Source organism: Micromesistius poutassou (assembly GCF_964030765.1).
Source record: "Micromesistius poutassou genome assembly, chromosome: 14".
NCBI lineage: Eukaryota > Metazoa > Chordata > Actinopteri > Gadiformes > Gadidae > Micromesistius > Micromesistius poutassou.
In genome coordinates this window covers 6,077,218-6,092,545 of record NC_140284.1, presented here as the reverse complement: position 1 = coordinate 6,092,545, position 15,328 = coordinate 6,077,218, and the positions used below count along the sequence as shown (strand labels likewise).

General features: G+C 43.4%; 2 protein-coding genes across 3 annotated transcripts in view; one reads left to right on the top strand and one right to left on the bottom strand.

Moving 5' to 3' along the window:
- lrch1 (leucine-rich repeats and calponin homology (CH) domain containing 1) overlaps nt 1-4,806 on the top strand; it is a 33,291-nt gene extending 28,485 nt beyond the window's left edge. For both annotated transcript variants that reach the window (XM_084478582.1, XM_084478581.1), the window contains one exon: nt 1,936-4,806. In XM_084478582.1, coding sequence (XP_084334708.1) covers nt 1,936-2,049 — 114 coding nt within the window. In that variant the 3' untranslated portion in view covers nt 2,050-4,806. The remainder of the gene's footprint in view (nt 1-1,935) is intronic.
- A 383-nt stretch (nt 4,807-5,189) lies between these two features.
- Nucleotides 5,190-8,931, bottom strand: esd (esterase D/formylglutathione hydrolase). The gene is made up of 9 exons (XM_084478431.1): nt 8,874-8,931; nt 7,963-8,041; nt 7,692-7,780; nt 7,236-7,334; nt 7,030-7,154; nt 6,728-6,847; nt 6,196-6,294; nt 5,690-5,857; nt 5,190-5,466 (listed from the first exon to the last, which is right to left on the bottom strand). Exons 2-9 carry the CDS (start codon nt 8,028-8,030, stop codon nt 5,386-5,388), a joined length of 849 nt encoding a protein of 282 aa, XP_084334557.1. The 5' UTR covers nt 8,031-8,041; nt 8,874-8,931; the 3' UTR covers nt 5,190-5,385.
- Nucleotides 8,932-15,328: the final 6,397 nt, after the last annotated feature.

Below are 15,328 nucleotides of genomic sequence, written 5' to 3'. Positions count from 1 at the left end.
TTGCATCGTAGGCTAACATACCACAGCCTGGACTACGACATGTGGAGAGGCGGCTTCATTTCGACCAGTCATTTGGTGACAGCAGCCAGTAGTTCAACTTGGACCATCAAAAACATCAGCTTCCCTCTGCTCAACCTCTGGAGATAGCAGCCATGGCTTCTAATGCCACTTTTCCCTTCGTGACTGCCCTGTCTGCTGTTTTTCCATACAGACTCATGCAGATCCCAGATACACAACAGGCAAACTCTCCCGAGCTGCAGTGACCGGTGCAGGATTGATTTAAACGTAACGGAAAGCAATGCCTTCTACCGTACTGCCCAAAGTAATAGAAAAACTCATCGGTAATGCGCTACGAACCCATGTTCCTGATGCAGATTGGGTCTCCTGCTGTACCTGCACTACTGTAAAAGCAGCATATGGCAGCCATGTTGGGAATGATGGGAAATGGAGTGCTAAAAAGTGTTCAGAGAGAAACGCACTGTAGAGTCAGAGTACTTCCTGGTCACCTGTAGAGGAGGCTTGCAGACCTGGCCACTTGAGCAGCAAATCAAATCTAAATCCCGACCATTCCCTTGGGCAGGTCCCAGCCCAGCCCACGATGGTCTGGGGGAACTGATTACCAGGTTTGCGTCTCTCCAGCTAGACTCTCCTTAGACGACTAGATGACCAGTGGTGGAGCTAGTAAGGCCCTAGTGAAGCACTAGTGAGGCCCTGATGACCTTGGTTGATACAAAGCATTATAATGTGCACCGTTTATCCCACTGGGAATACCAGATGTTTCAATCTTTGAACTCGACACAGCCGAAACGGATTCAGAAAAAGGAAAAAAAAGCCTAGGTGGATCGAGCCATGCATGGATGTTTATTTCTTTATCGTCTTTTAAAGTATTTAAACATAACATAGTTCAGGTTTTCTGGAGCCATTCAGGCCTCTAATCCCCCTAGTGCTTCCTGTACTGTGAACCATGGGGACTCCCCATCATCGATAACCAAACCTGTTAACACATAGTCACATCTGAGCAGGATGTAGGCAGAAGGACCTCACTCTTCTGACGGTAGTTTAAATAGATATTTATCACCGACTCCCAGACTGTTAAGGTGATGTTGCTACGGTAATTTTAATGTGAAGCACAATGATCAGGTCATGAATTAACGACTCATGAATAAATGAATGAATAGGTTTAAGGCTTTTTTACGCTGTGAAGGACACGTCATATATACATTTTTATTAGATAAACCATTTGGGGTTTTAAAGTGACGCAATGCTTATTTTAGACATCAACTTTAAATAGCTGAACTTGTGGTCTATTCTTTCTCCGTTAATAGTAATAAATGTTTATTTATATCAAACATATTTATTCCCCAAGTGACCAGGACCGTTTGCAGTTATTAAGGGCTATAGAGTTTAATATAAACTGTTGATTTAAGAGAATCTCAATACTATCTTGATATACTGTTAAAACGCCATAGAGACATTACAGCCAATCTACTTGCTGTATGTTGCATTTAAACAAGGTTGCTAACGATAAGACAGTTAGTTCAAATATTTCACCACAGTGATATTTAATATATTCAAAATGTCCTGGCTAGCCAATCAGTTGTCTTCGCAAACAGTAGCTCAACAGTAACATCCATAGTCTCCAAATATTCAGCCCATGTTTTCCATGTTTGGATTTTGTAATGATTTGATTGGATGGTGTATTTTTCTCTGAGTGTTGATTGGACGAGTTGTTTTTATGGGATGTGTTGATTGGACGAGGTGTTTTTATGCGATTGTTCTGATGTGTGCCAGGGATAATAAATGTGGAAACCTTGACAACACTTCACTCTGTTTTTTATGAAAGCTGGATGAGTTGAACAGCTTCTTTTATCCTCCAAAATTACAACACAATATTACGACAATACTCTAACATACGATATTCTCCCTCCCTCCCAGGACAAGCTGTGCCTCCCCCACCACATCCTGGAGGAGAGGGGTCTTCTGAGGGTGTGTAACACCGTCCAGGCCCTGCTGGACCACAGTCCCGCCAAGCAGACCCTCCTCACATGATGCTGGGGGAACAGGAGCCAATCACACAAAGCATCACAAGGATCCAGAGCCAGTCCACCCCCTCCCACCTCCCCCCCCGTCACCCCACAAGCCCCCCCATCACCCCGGGGCGGATACCGAGCATTATGGGATAGCATCCGGCCTGCTCTGGGTCCCTCCTCCTACCGAAACACCATTTCCCATCTCTTAATTCCTGTGAGCCTTGTTTCACCGGTCAACTGTCCCCAGGAGCGAGAAGAAGATGAGAAGAAGTTTCAAATCGGAGTCGGTCCTAACCAATAGGAACAGTGAACTATAGTGACCAGTAGTGTGCATGTAGTGTACAGGTAAGTGTGCTTTCTAATGGCCAGTTCCATGTACACAGCAAACACAACACTAGACAGCGCGCACAGCAACGCGCCCGACAGGGCTCACTTGTACCTGGCTTCCACTTCTGTCTTTTCTTCAATTATAACGCACATGTGGCAAATTAGGATGGGTTCTCAAAAATGAAACGTTCCTAATTTTTTATTTACAAACCTTCAGTCTAGCCTTGTGAGGCGGTGCCCATGAGTTCCATAAAGACTTTAAGAATATTATTATATTGTTAATATATAATGTTTTCATGGTGAACTGAGTGCTGCCCCTTTTTGTAGCCTCTGCTGACACTGCCGAACACACGTAGCATCCTGCGACCCCTGGCGGTTGAGTCATGTAACGCACTGTATTTACCAACCGTCTTCCTGCTAAAACCCCTTTTTCAGCTCTCAGCTCTCCGACCGGGAGGATAAATACCAAAAGGTTTTTAAGTATTTACAAACTGCAGTTTTCATTTTTTATTATTAATTAAAATGCTTTATTTATGATACAAAACTTGCCAACTTAAATATTTGGATTGTATACACTAAAAATAAGAAATATCTTAAATATTTTTCTCTAATATATTTTAAGTAAAGTTGTGTGTATTTTATAATGTTTTACCATAATCTATGGGACGGTTAAAATACTCCAACCCTAGTTGATTGATTATTTCATAGTGCCACTTTTTGGATTAATTTTTATGATGCTTTTCATTCATACGTGAAGATGATCTGATCCGACCATCGTATCCGACATCCAACTTTAAATTTAGATTAGGGTGTGTGTGTGTGTGTGTGTGTGTGTGTGTGTGTGTGTGTGTGTGTGTGTGTGTGTGTGCATGCGTGCGTGTGTGTGTGTGTGCATGAGTGCGTGTGTGTGTGTGTGTGTGTGTGTGTGTGTGTGTGTGTGTGTGTGTGTGTGTGTGTGTGTGTGTGTGTGTGTGTGTGTGTGTGTGTGTGTGTGTGTGTGTGTGTGAGCGTGCGTGTATGTGTGTGCGTGTGCGCGTATGTGTGTGTTGCCCGCAATATTCTGGAACAGTTGCCAAAACAAATGGAGTTTGTTGCTGCTCCTCTAGAACCATGTTTCTCTATCCAGGTTTAGTTTATTTGGTGTTTATTTAAGGACCTCAAGTGTGGACAGCTTGTAGGTATTGCAGTAATATTACTGTAGCACCATCTCGTTTAACATGGTGAATAGTGTAAAGCACCCAGTCTGCCAAGTGGTTAAAGGACGATACCGTTCTGGCCTAACTGTCGCTCCTGGCTTCACTAAAACATCTGTTACCACTAATAGCACAAAATTAATTTGTTGTGCTGATTCTGCCCAAGAGAATTTTGCTTCAACCCACCTGCCAAAAAATGAAACAATGGCGATATAGCCCTTTAGTCTTTGTGATAAGACATTTTGTAAAGTACTCGTATGGTAATTCACTGTTATGTTTTCTGAAAACACTGCACGGACCGAAGCACATTGATACCAAAAGATTTAAGTGCTGTATGGATATTGTTTACATTCGTGGCAGGCAAGGGTTCATTGGCAGAATCGGTACGGGTAATTTAGACAAACGAGATTGGTAACGGATGTTTCAGTGAAGGCAGGAGACGTTTATTATGGTTTGATCCCCCAAACCGGTATTGTCCTTTTGAGATCACAAATGAAATGACAAAAAATGGTTTTGTCATGTTTGTTCTACTGCTAATGAACATTACTTTAAATACAACTACAACAAGTGTTTGGCTAAAATAGAGCAATGACATCACATTTGAATCTGTGATGTCATCACTATAGCATAATGAACCACTGGCCTTCATTGTCAGACACACCTGAGACCTAATGGAACCAAAGCATCTGAGTTTATTTAAAGAATGATTCAAGCTGTCCATTGATATCGGACACAATGTACGAGGGATTGACATCTGTCTATATCAGAGGCATCCAACATGCTCAGAATCATTACTAACATAATACACACACGTTTTTACTTTCGCTGTCTGTACAGTTCTGTATTAAGACATTAAACTCATACGAGGCCAAACTAAATATTATCCTGCACTTTAAATTGAACTATTTATATTTGTTTTGGCAACGGAATATTTGAATCAGAGATGTGGGATTTGGGCCACTAGAGAGAAGTGGTGAACGTGTGTAAAGGTGTTGTTGACGTGTTGTACATAGTATGGAACAAAAACACACTTTTCTACTTTTCTGACATGGAGAAAATGTATTTTTCACTTGATTTGTAACTTTTTTCTTGTTGAAACTTTCTAAGTATTTTTTTTTTTTTACGTCTGTGTATTTTGTACAGCATCCCTCTTTCATGTGCATGAAGCAGCCCATAATAACTTGTATATACTGTACTGTTATTCTCTTCAATGTATTAAAGACCTGCTGTAATAAACCACCACCCACTTACTCTGAGCCATCTGTCTATTTTACATTATAGCTCTATGTAGAACTGAAGGTAGTCCGAGTTCTATATAAAGCAAACATGTTTTAGCTCTATAAATATTAAGGCTTAAACATATGGAGAGATTTGTAGAGCTAGTATGTTGTTGAAGCACTTCTTTTTATAGAACTGACAGTATTTCGATTTTTCCCTCTCGTTCACCAACACATTATTTTTACAAAACTACAAATCTGTGAAGTGTTTTAAGGTTGAAATCACAAACAAAATGACATCAGAACTTTTGTTCTGACACATATATACACATACTGTACATATCGTCTCAGTAGCACTGGGAGACTAGTAGGATAGGGTTAAATTCTGCTGTCCAACAGAACATGCAAACACAAACTTTTGTGATGTCATGATTTTATTGATCGATTTGCATGACTATCAATATGCAGTTTTAGTGTACGATTCATCATCAGCATCCAGAAATCATCAGCATCCAGAACCAAAACAAACCAACTCCCAGACAAGCATGTTATGCGTGTTATGTTATCAGTGTCAAATCAAGGACTCAATGTCTTGAGTTCTGTTGAGGCCAGTGGGCTCTAAGCGTTGAGGTACTTGGCGTGGTGCTTGATGTGGTCGCTCATGAAGGAGTAGATGAAGAAGTAACTGTGGTCATAGCCCTGGTGAGGAAAACAAACAGACATTAAAGGGGGTTTCTCACGCTCTGCTATTTTCAAAGCTAAGAGCACTGTTTCACATGCATGTTGTGTGTCTCTAGCGAAAATCTGGACCACCGTTGTCAATCCTCCTTTTTAAACTTTTTTTCCAGAATTTGTTCATGGAATCGATGTTGCCGACTGTGATTTTATCAAAATGGTTGCTGTTGCGTTAGAAGGTACTGACAGGCTGGCGTCGGAAAACGACCGGGATCTTCTTGGCGGAGCAGGCGGCGATCAGGTGGTCAGGAAGCAGCTGGCTGGAGGACAGGAACTGGTCATCACCGCCTTGGTCTATCAGGATGTCTAGCTTGGGACCCTCGTAGGACGCCGCTAACACCGTAGCATCGTACGCCTGAGGAGACAGATAACAGTGAAGCCTAAAACCATAGTATTGTATGCCTGGAGGCTCATTATAAAAGCTCTGTAGCTTACAAGATAGCACTGGAGTTAACACTGTAGCTTACTAACCACCATTGTAGCGAATACTGTAACAACTAGCCAACAATGCTAGCAATGTAGCAAACTAGCCAACACTAGCTGACTATCTAACACTGTAGCCAACAATGTAGCTAAAATTGTAGCTAGCACGATAGCAACAAGCCAATACTCTCGCTAACTTACCAATGTGGTAATATCATACGTCTGATTTTAGTTTTATTAAGTGAAATAAGAGCAGAACGATGAAATCACCTCCCACGTGGACTTGTCAGCTCCCAGGTATCCTGCGAAGGCTTTCTGACCCCAGGGACACTGGATGGGGTTACAGATAGGAGCGAATGCGGACACCGTCTGGAGAGAGAGATAGAGATATATGTGTATTTATAGATTTGGTATACCAGGATACAGTAGCAGATGGAAATATTCCATTCAAAGAACTTTGCTGCCAATGAAAATAAGGTTTGCAGGTCCTCATCCCTGTAAAAAAATGTTTGGACTTCACAGAATTACAACTGGACTTGTATTTGGAATGCAAATGTACAATGGAGCAAAATAGTAACTTGACACGGCTTAGTAAGACAATCACTGGAGTGCAAATGGACTACAAATAGAATCGCAATGCCGCGAGCGTTGTTGAACACAGTGATTCAGACAGGCTACAATATAATCACTGCGATGGGTGGGTTGTTTGTTTACTGAAGCCAGTCATAATCCTTCATCGTCAATCGACCCCTCATGCAGGCACTTCTATGCGGTTGCAAGCGCTACAGATGGCTTCAGGTACCTTGTATTTGCCAGGGTTCCTGAGGGTGCAGACCAGCGCGCCGTGACCCCCCATGGAGTGACCCGAGATGGACATCCTGTCGGGGTCCGCCGCAAAGTTACTGTTGATCAGCTTGGGGAGCTATAACACACACACACACACACACACACACACACACACACACACACACACACACACACACACACACACACACACACACACACACACACACACACACACACACACACACACACACACAGGTCATGACTGTATGTATGACGCATGATGTGATGTTACGATGCGCTGTTATGAAGTGACATTACCTCCTCCGTGATGTAGGAGTACATGCGGTAGTTGCTCTTCCAGGGCTCCTCGGTGGCGTCCACGTAGAAGCCGGCTCCGGTACCGAAGTCCCAGCTCTCGTCCTCCCCCTCGATGCCGCAGCCCCCTGGAGGATCATGGGAAATGCGTCAGGCGTGACCTCATCGCCAGCGAGTGTGTAATACGACGTGACGGGATGTGGCCCTACGTGGGCTGGTGTCCGGGGCGACGATGATGATGCCGTTGTCGGCGGCGGCCTGCTGAGCGCCCGCTTTGGTGATGAAGTTCTGCTCCGTGCACGTCAGCCCTGGACACACACACACACACACACCCTTAACCACGGCCTGCTGTGCGTCCTCCAGTGTGTTCGTAGTATTGTAGTGTGTGTGTGTGTGTGTTGCTTAACTACACACACACACACACACTGTACGTTGAGGTGTGTAGCACTACACACACTGTACGTTGAGGTGTGTAAAGCTATACACACTGTATGTGTATTGTGTAGCGCTACACACACTGTACGTTGTGTTGTGTAGCGCTACACACACTGTACGTTGTGTTGTGTAGCGCTACACACACTGTACGTTCTGTTGTGTAGCGCTACACACACTGTACGTTGTGTTGTGCAGCGGTTAGGGTTAGTGTAGCGTAGTGTATCGCTTACCGGAGAGCCAGTAGAAGACGGGACACTTGTCGCTCTCTGCCTTGGGAGGAAGATAAACAGCAAACTTCATCTTACACTGGAGCTCCGTGCTTGAGAAAGAGAGACGACAACACAATAACAACATCAATTCCAAACGTTTGAAATCTGATCCACTAGAAATTTAACTATTAACTAGTCACTATTAACGTGTGTGTGTGTGTGTGTGTGTGTGTGTGTGTGTGTGTGTGTGTGTGTGTGTGTGTGTGTGTGTGTGTGTGTGTGGTGTGTGTACCTGTCGTGTTCATACACCTTCTGGTAGCCACCAGCACATTTGTTGGAGGAAACTTGAGTGAGCGCCATCTTGCTGAGAACTGCAGAACAATGCATTTGTCGTTCAATCCCCCTTTCACTCCAAAAACACACCAACAGACTAGCCCCCCTGCGGAGTCCTGGCTTATACCACATCTGAACCGCCGCTGCTTGCAACATAAACATGGTGTGAACATTAATATTGTAGGTAGGAGAGAGACAAGAGAGATAGTGTTATTCTAATTTGAATAATATTGGTTTGGCAGCCTACGTTTTCCATGCCTATAAAAGCCCTTTGGATTTAGAAAGTAATAATATATATATATAAGTGTATATTATGTTTCCTGAAGGCATACTGAATGTAGTCAGCCAGAGACTATTTGATTAAAAAGTGCATGCATTAATGCATGAACAAAAAAGCATAATTTCACAGTCGAACAGCTTCACAGGTGGCGGCCAGAGGGCACTCGGTTCAATAACTCGGAAATAGTTAATATTTCACATGCATGGCATTTCCTTGTGTATTCCTTGTGCTGTAAGCCTAGATACATAAAAACGCCCAAACTATGGTGGACGGAATATAGCATAAATTCTGCTTGACGTGTTAACCAGCATGCTTTGTTAGCATTAGAGTTAACGGGGGAGGGGGGGTAGATATTCCTGATCAAGTGATATTTCCTACTAAATATGCCTGAATGGACACATGCGCGGCGTGCACTATGACAGGCCTGCCGACATTAACGGTACCTGCAGAAAGTTACCGCTACTGCGTTTCAAACATCCACTACTTTCGATAGTAGTGGGTAGTTTGGCAAATTGACAAACTAAATGGAGCCACTGGTGCGTATATTTAAACTCATCCAGAAAGTTAAAAAAAAATAAAGAAGTACGAACCAGTGTTTGCTGCCTCGGTCGGAGTCCACGGAATTTGACGTCAAGGGCGTAAGACTCCGTAGCGTGGAACGTCAGTCTGACGTCAAATGTGATACTCCTACCAGACAGAAGAGGGCGCTGTTGTTACAATTACGCCATGCCAGCAGAAATTGTAATTAATAAGCTTTTTCTTAAATTAGACAGTTTGAATTCACCAGTGTCGCACCTTCAGAAACTAATTAAATTCAAGGTGACAAGGTGCCAAGGTGACAACCGTTAACAGGCCTGCACAAGCAAATGTGTTCTGTCAAGATAGAGATAGCCTGTCTTGCAATTTAAATACAAAATTTAAAAACAAAAATTCTAAGTAAGTAATATGAGTAATCAAAGAGTCGAGTATGTCCTGATTATGATATTGTTTAATGCTTATAATATGACACATTAGAGTTAGTGTATCAGAGTATATGTATTTGAATGTACTAGTCAATGCATATAGATGTGTAGTTTATTTGTTTTGCGACATCACACGATTTCAAGGGTTGTGACATCACTTCTCCACAAGATGTCCAGCAGTGTGACATCACACATTGTGTGATAGATCACCTCATTAGTGAGGAGATAGCAGAGAGGATGTGATTGGCCAGTGAGCGAGACGTACATTATGGACAGGATGCTCTGTGTCACCTGCTCTCTGATGCTCCTCACAGAGCAGATCAGGTTAGCCGCGCTATTAGCCGGGCAATGCAGGAGTGCTTCTGTCTGAGACCTTAGCCTCACATACAAATAATACACTAATCAAATAACATGCTAGCTCCCTAGCTGGCTCTGTGCAGACTAGAGCATCTATCTATCTATCTATCTATCTATCTATCTATCTATCTATCTATCTATCTATCTATCTATCTATCTATCTATTATTGTACTCTATTATACTATTCTTTCACTGCTGCTGTGCTGTCACAAAATAATTTCCCCTCCAGGGGATTAATGAAGTGTTATCTATCTATCTATCTATCTATCTAACTTGGGGTAAGATAAAGAGTGAATGGCAAGTAATATCACAATTCCTGAAACAAGCTAATTATGTTGTTTGTGCATGTATCTTTCCAGATGTGCCTGCGTGGCTGTGTATGCATGCTTCTGTGTGAGTGTGTGTGTGTGTGTGTGTGTGTGTGTGTGTGTGTGTGTGTGTGTGTGTGTGTGTGTGTGTGTGCGTGTGTGTGTGTGTGTGTGTGTGTGTGTGTGTGTGTGTGTGTGTGTGTGTGTGTGTGTGTGTGTGTGTGTGTGTGTGTTTTAATAGAGGTGAATCATCGATGGTCCTAGTGAGGCTGTAGGAAGCTTTACTTCATGAAAACACGTAAACAGAAACAAAACTGCAAGAACATGGAACCAAAAAAACATTTCCGGCCGAAGCGTCTATTTGCTTAGGAAGGTTCCAACATAGTGAAATGGCCCGGAGGTATCCTAGGAGGTGGCCGCCAGTGTGCGAAATACCCTTCAAAATTCGGGGGGGTCCCCATCTCCCGATTGTTGCGCAATATCGATCTAAAATTTTCTCATGCAGTAGGCCTATAACATACGTCAAGACGTCAATGCGCAAAGTCGAAGTACTTTGTGGGCGGTTCTATGGCGCTGTTGCTATTATGACGGCGAGATAAATTAGCTTTGCGCCCGGCGCAAATCTAAAATGGGTTGGGCTGAAACCCGTAGGTGTGTTTTGGGCGTAACATGCAATAAACCAATGAGAGTGGCATCTCCCATCCCCTTTAAGAGCCAGCGCATTTTGACTTGACGAGTTTATTTTTGACAGCGCGTTTGCAGTCTCCGCTGAGACAGATGCATGACCACATGAATTTCAAACTTCAAATGGCTCAGTTTATGGCCAAATAATAGGCATAATTAACACATGGAATAGCGTTTTCTTCTCCAACTTCAGAAACACTGATTCGTCATGTAAAAACAAAATGTAAAACATATGCGGACGCGGCCAACTTGCGGCCATCCTAAATTGATTTTTATTTAGTTATCGTCTCGTTTTCGTCAAACTGTAGACCCCTCCACCCCCAATGTTTTCTCAATGGATCTCCACGAATCACACAAGTGGCCAATTTTGTTTAAAAAACGGCGAATTTCGCCGAAAGGTGACTAGTTTGCATGCCTGTGTGTATAGCCTACGTGTGTGTAGGCTATGTTGTAGTTCCGACCTGCCATGGCACGTCAAAATAGCAACAACAACTGCGCTGTCCGCTATAGACCAGGTATTTTTCGGTCAGTGGCGCAATTGCATTGGCGCATTTTTTAGATCACTAAAATAGAACCAAGTATCATTTGCGCCGGGTGCAAACTAGCAACGACACATGCGTCGGTGTAGAAAGTCAATTGCACCGGGCGCAAGATAGGGCCCTTCTTCTGTTTGGCGCACATGGCTAATTTGCATACGCGCACAGGACTGGCTGGCTCTGCTTGGCAAAAAAATAGAACATATTTGTAAATAAATGTTTAAAATTCTGAATACTGGACATGGTGAGCTTAAACACATTTAAATGACCATTAGTGACAATACTAATTAGTGACAATACTAACTAGACTAACCCTAGCCCCCCCGGACCCCCCCGTATTTCGCACACTGGTGGCCGCCATGATAAAAGCCACCGCTTCTTCATGCTCACGATCACAAAAGTTAATAAGAGCTGGTTGGCTTCTCTGTGGACAGGAGGATGAACAACCATTCATTAATAGCCAGCATGAAACAAAAATAATCTTATGATGAAGCGCATCTATGATAAGATACGCTTTTAGGAGTCCATTTTCTGGAACTTAAATTAACCTCGGCAGTCCCATGTCCATAACATCCACTATAATAAAAGTACACAGTACAGTCTAGTGGAAATGCATTTGGATTGGTAAAGCAGTTGTCTTTTACTTAGTCCTTAATTCTCCTTCACAACTTTCCTTGACCTCATGATGTTTTCCATCAAGGTCAAGGACAGGAGCGGGGCTAGGCAGGCCAGGAACAGTGTTAGGAAGGTCAGGAACCGGCTTAGACAGGCCAGGAACAGTACTAGGAAGATCAGGAACAGGGAACAGGTCTTAGAGGGGCACGAATAGAGCTGGGTAGCTTGTAGCGCGGCTGGGGAGCTGGAAACCGAAGGCTGCAATCCCCCCCATGATCGAGACAATGAGGAGGTCCTGCTGCTCAAAGGTCGCTGCCAGGAACGTGGATAATAGGGAAATCTCTGCAGGGTTTATTTTGTGGCCGGTTCCCTGTGTCAAGGCTGGCTGAGGGAGGTGAACCCAAATGCAGGGATCCGACTCAGAGGAAAGGAAGCTTTACTTGGTGAAAACACAAACATTAAACAACAAGAAACAAACCCAACAATGAACAAGGAATCGAGAACATCGCCCAGAAGGAATGTTGGCATATTGTGGCACATAACAATAAATGCAGCAGCAATTTATGCTACTTTTGAACATATGAAGAAGAGAGAAGAGGAACAATTAAATCATCAAATCCCTTCTGCTAGTTGTGGCTAACTGCTAGCTAGCATCTAGCAGCTCCTTGTGTTGGGAGTGCGGGTGTGTTGGGAGCCATCTTGAGTGAGGAGCAGTGGAGAGACAGGTCAATCTGTCTCTATCATAGAGCATCAACCGCCTGACAAACACACTGATCTCTCTCTCTCAATCTCTCTTTCTCTCTGTTATATTCAGTTATCATTACAAAAACTCTCTTACACACACACACACACACACGCACATACACACATAACAGTCCTGTATTACTCAATAGGTTAAGTACAGTTGTTGCTCTTCGCTGAGTTAATTAAGGTTCATGTGTTCATCTGTGCAGGGCTGGTTGATCAGGTGCTTTAATAAAGAACAAGCCAGGCCGGCAGCTGAACGTGTGAAATATTCTGCCTATACCTGCCTGTGGTTCCAGCAGGAGGGAGGAGGGAGAAAGAAGAGAGAGAGGGTTGGGGGGGGGGGGGCTAAAGCATTTTAATGCAGGGGATTATATAGGGATGGCCACACGCACACACACACTCACGCACGCACGCACGCACGCACGCACACACGCACACACGCACACGCACACACGCACACACACACACACACACACACACACACACACACACACGCATACACACACGCACGCATACAGGGCTGATGAGTCAGACAGACTATTTTAAGCAGCGAGGAGAGGGAGAAAGACCACCTGTAAAAAGGATTTAGGGAGGGAGGGAGAAATTACATTTTTAAAAAGGGAGATAAAGAGAGAGAGAGAGAGAGAGAGAGAGAGAGAGAGGAGACAAATAGAGAGACATGTGGGAAGAAGAGAGATAGAGACATGAGGAAGGAAGGGAGGAAGGGAGAGAGAGAGAGGAAGATGCAGGAAGAGAGAGAGAGATAAGGAGCTAGATTAAAGGGCACCACAGGTGATGACTCCATAACAATAGAAGTTGTCAGTTGTCATTGATCATTTAAATACTACCCGCTGATTGGTGCCGCTGGCTGGGCGCGTCTGTCTGAGTTAATACCATGCTGGGATTGGCTGGTGAAATGTATTAGGGTAATTCTAAGTGTTCCACGCCACCATTCGCCCTTCAAGCAGCCAGTAAACATCAGTGGGAAGTATGACATCAGAGGGAGAGACACTCCTTTTTTTTGCATAGAGTTCACTTCAATTAAAATTTATGTAGATGAAGACGTCGAGCGCAAGCCCTGAGCATGATGCGCATGCTCATACCAGCTGTCAGTCATCACACCCCTCTTCTGACGATTAACAATAAAATAATAATAATAAAAATAATAAATAAAAAAAAATCACAACGCAATGTTAATGATCTACCTGTTGTGGATAATGTGTTGTTTCAAGCCTGCAACGTAACAAAACATGACAAACACATGATGAAAAATGATTTCTTGTAGGACAGTTGAAGTATTGGATGTGATTGACCATGATCATAAGAAGATACTCAATGTGGCTACATTGGTAATGCAAATGCTCACAAACAAAACTCATTTCACTTGGTGAGGCAAAGGGAGGTATCTCTAGGCTCAAAGACAATTAATACAAAGACCTTTTAAATAAACGAGAAGCGAAGTAAACAAGGTTACATAATTTGTTATTACTACTATTAGGATCCCTTTTTCCCGAGAGTAACGTTGCAGTAACGCAACATAACGTAACATAACATCAAGTAAAATTCTATAACATAAAATAACATGACACAACCTACACTAACACAACTTAATGTCACATAACATAGGCCTAATATAACATCGCGTAACATAACAGATAATGCAACAAACGTAACATAACATGACATAACATGCTGTAACAAAACCTAGGCTACCAGTTACACACACAAACAAATGATGAATCCCCAACCACCAACATCCATCCACCTCCACTTCCTCTAAAGCCGATGTTCAGATAATCTGATTCTAATAACCAATAATGAGGATGACCCAGCGGGCTACTTTAACAACAAAGGCTCTAGGATTATGTAATGATCTCAGTTTACATTCGGATCAGACCCCTCCACAACCAGGCTGGCCATAGAGGAGATGAGAGGAGATGAGAGAGAGAGATTAAGAGGAGAGAGAGAGGGAAGAGTTGGAGTGCTTCCACACTGTTGTCTAAGACTTACAGCTTCAAGGACAGAACTGCTCCTATCGGGTTTCAATATTATTTATTGATCTCAAAGTGGTCGCATGTTCACTATTCATAGGCATTCAGCAGACGTTTTGGTCCAAATTGATTTGCGGTTAGTCAGGTCACTACGGAGCAGGTAGGGGCATCTTGCTCAAGGATGCCTATAAGGAAGGCTGTGGGGACATTGGGGATCAAACCCAGAACCCTTTGGCTGGGAGGCCTAGGGTTCAATCAGGCCTACCTAGTCTAACCTGCTATATAATACCTGCCCCAGTGTCTATCTGGGGAATAGATGGATCCACCCTCAACAGGTCTCTTCATAATTATTTATGAACTCTAGATAACTAATGAACAATCTCCTGACCACATATGGCTCTGAGAACATGGCAGGCCATAAAAGATGTAGCCATGGCACCGTGAAAGGTGTTCTGATCAGCTCCTGCGCTAATGGGGCTAAATGCTGGAGTCCCAAAACAACCTCAAAAACCCTGGCTTACAAAGAGCCACTTGGGTTTCTGCTGGCGGACGCCTTTATTTTGAAAGAAGAAAGGCTAGTATCCATGGTTCTGAATAAACAACCATGCAGTGTGTGTGTGTGTGTGTGTGTGTGTGTGTGTGTGTGTGTGTGTATGTGTGTGTGTTCCTGTGCATGTATGAGGTGTGAGTGTGTGTGTGTCTAAAGATATCAACTCTTGTTCTATGAAATACGACATTATGACAAACTCGATATCCCTAACTCTCTCTCTCTCTCCCTCTCTCCCTCTCCCCCTCTCCCCCTCTCTCTCTCTCCCTCTCTCTTGCTGACTCTCTCTCCCTCTCT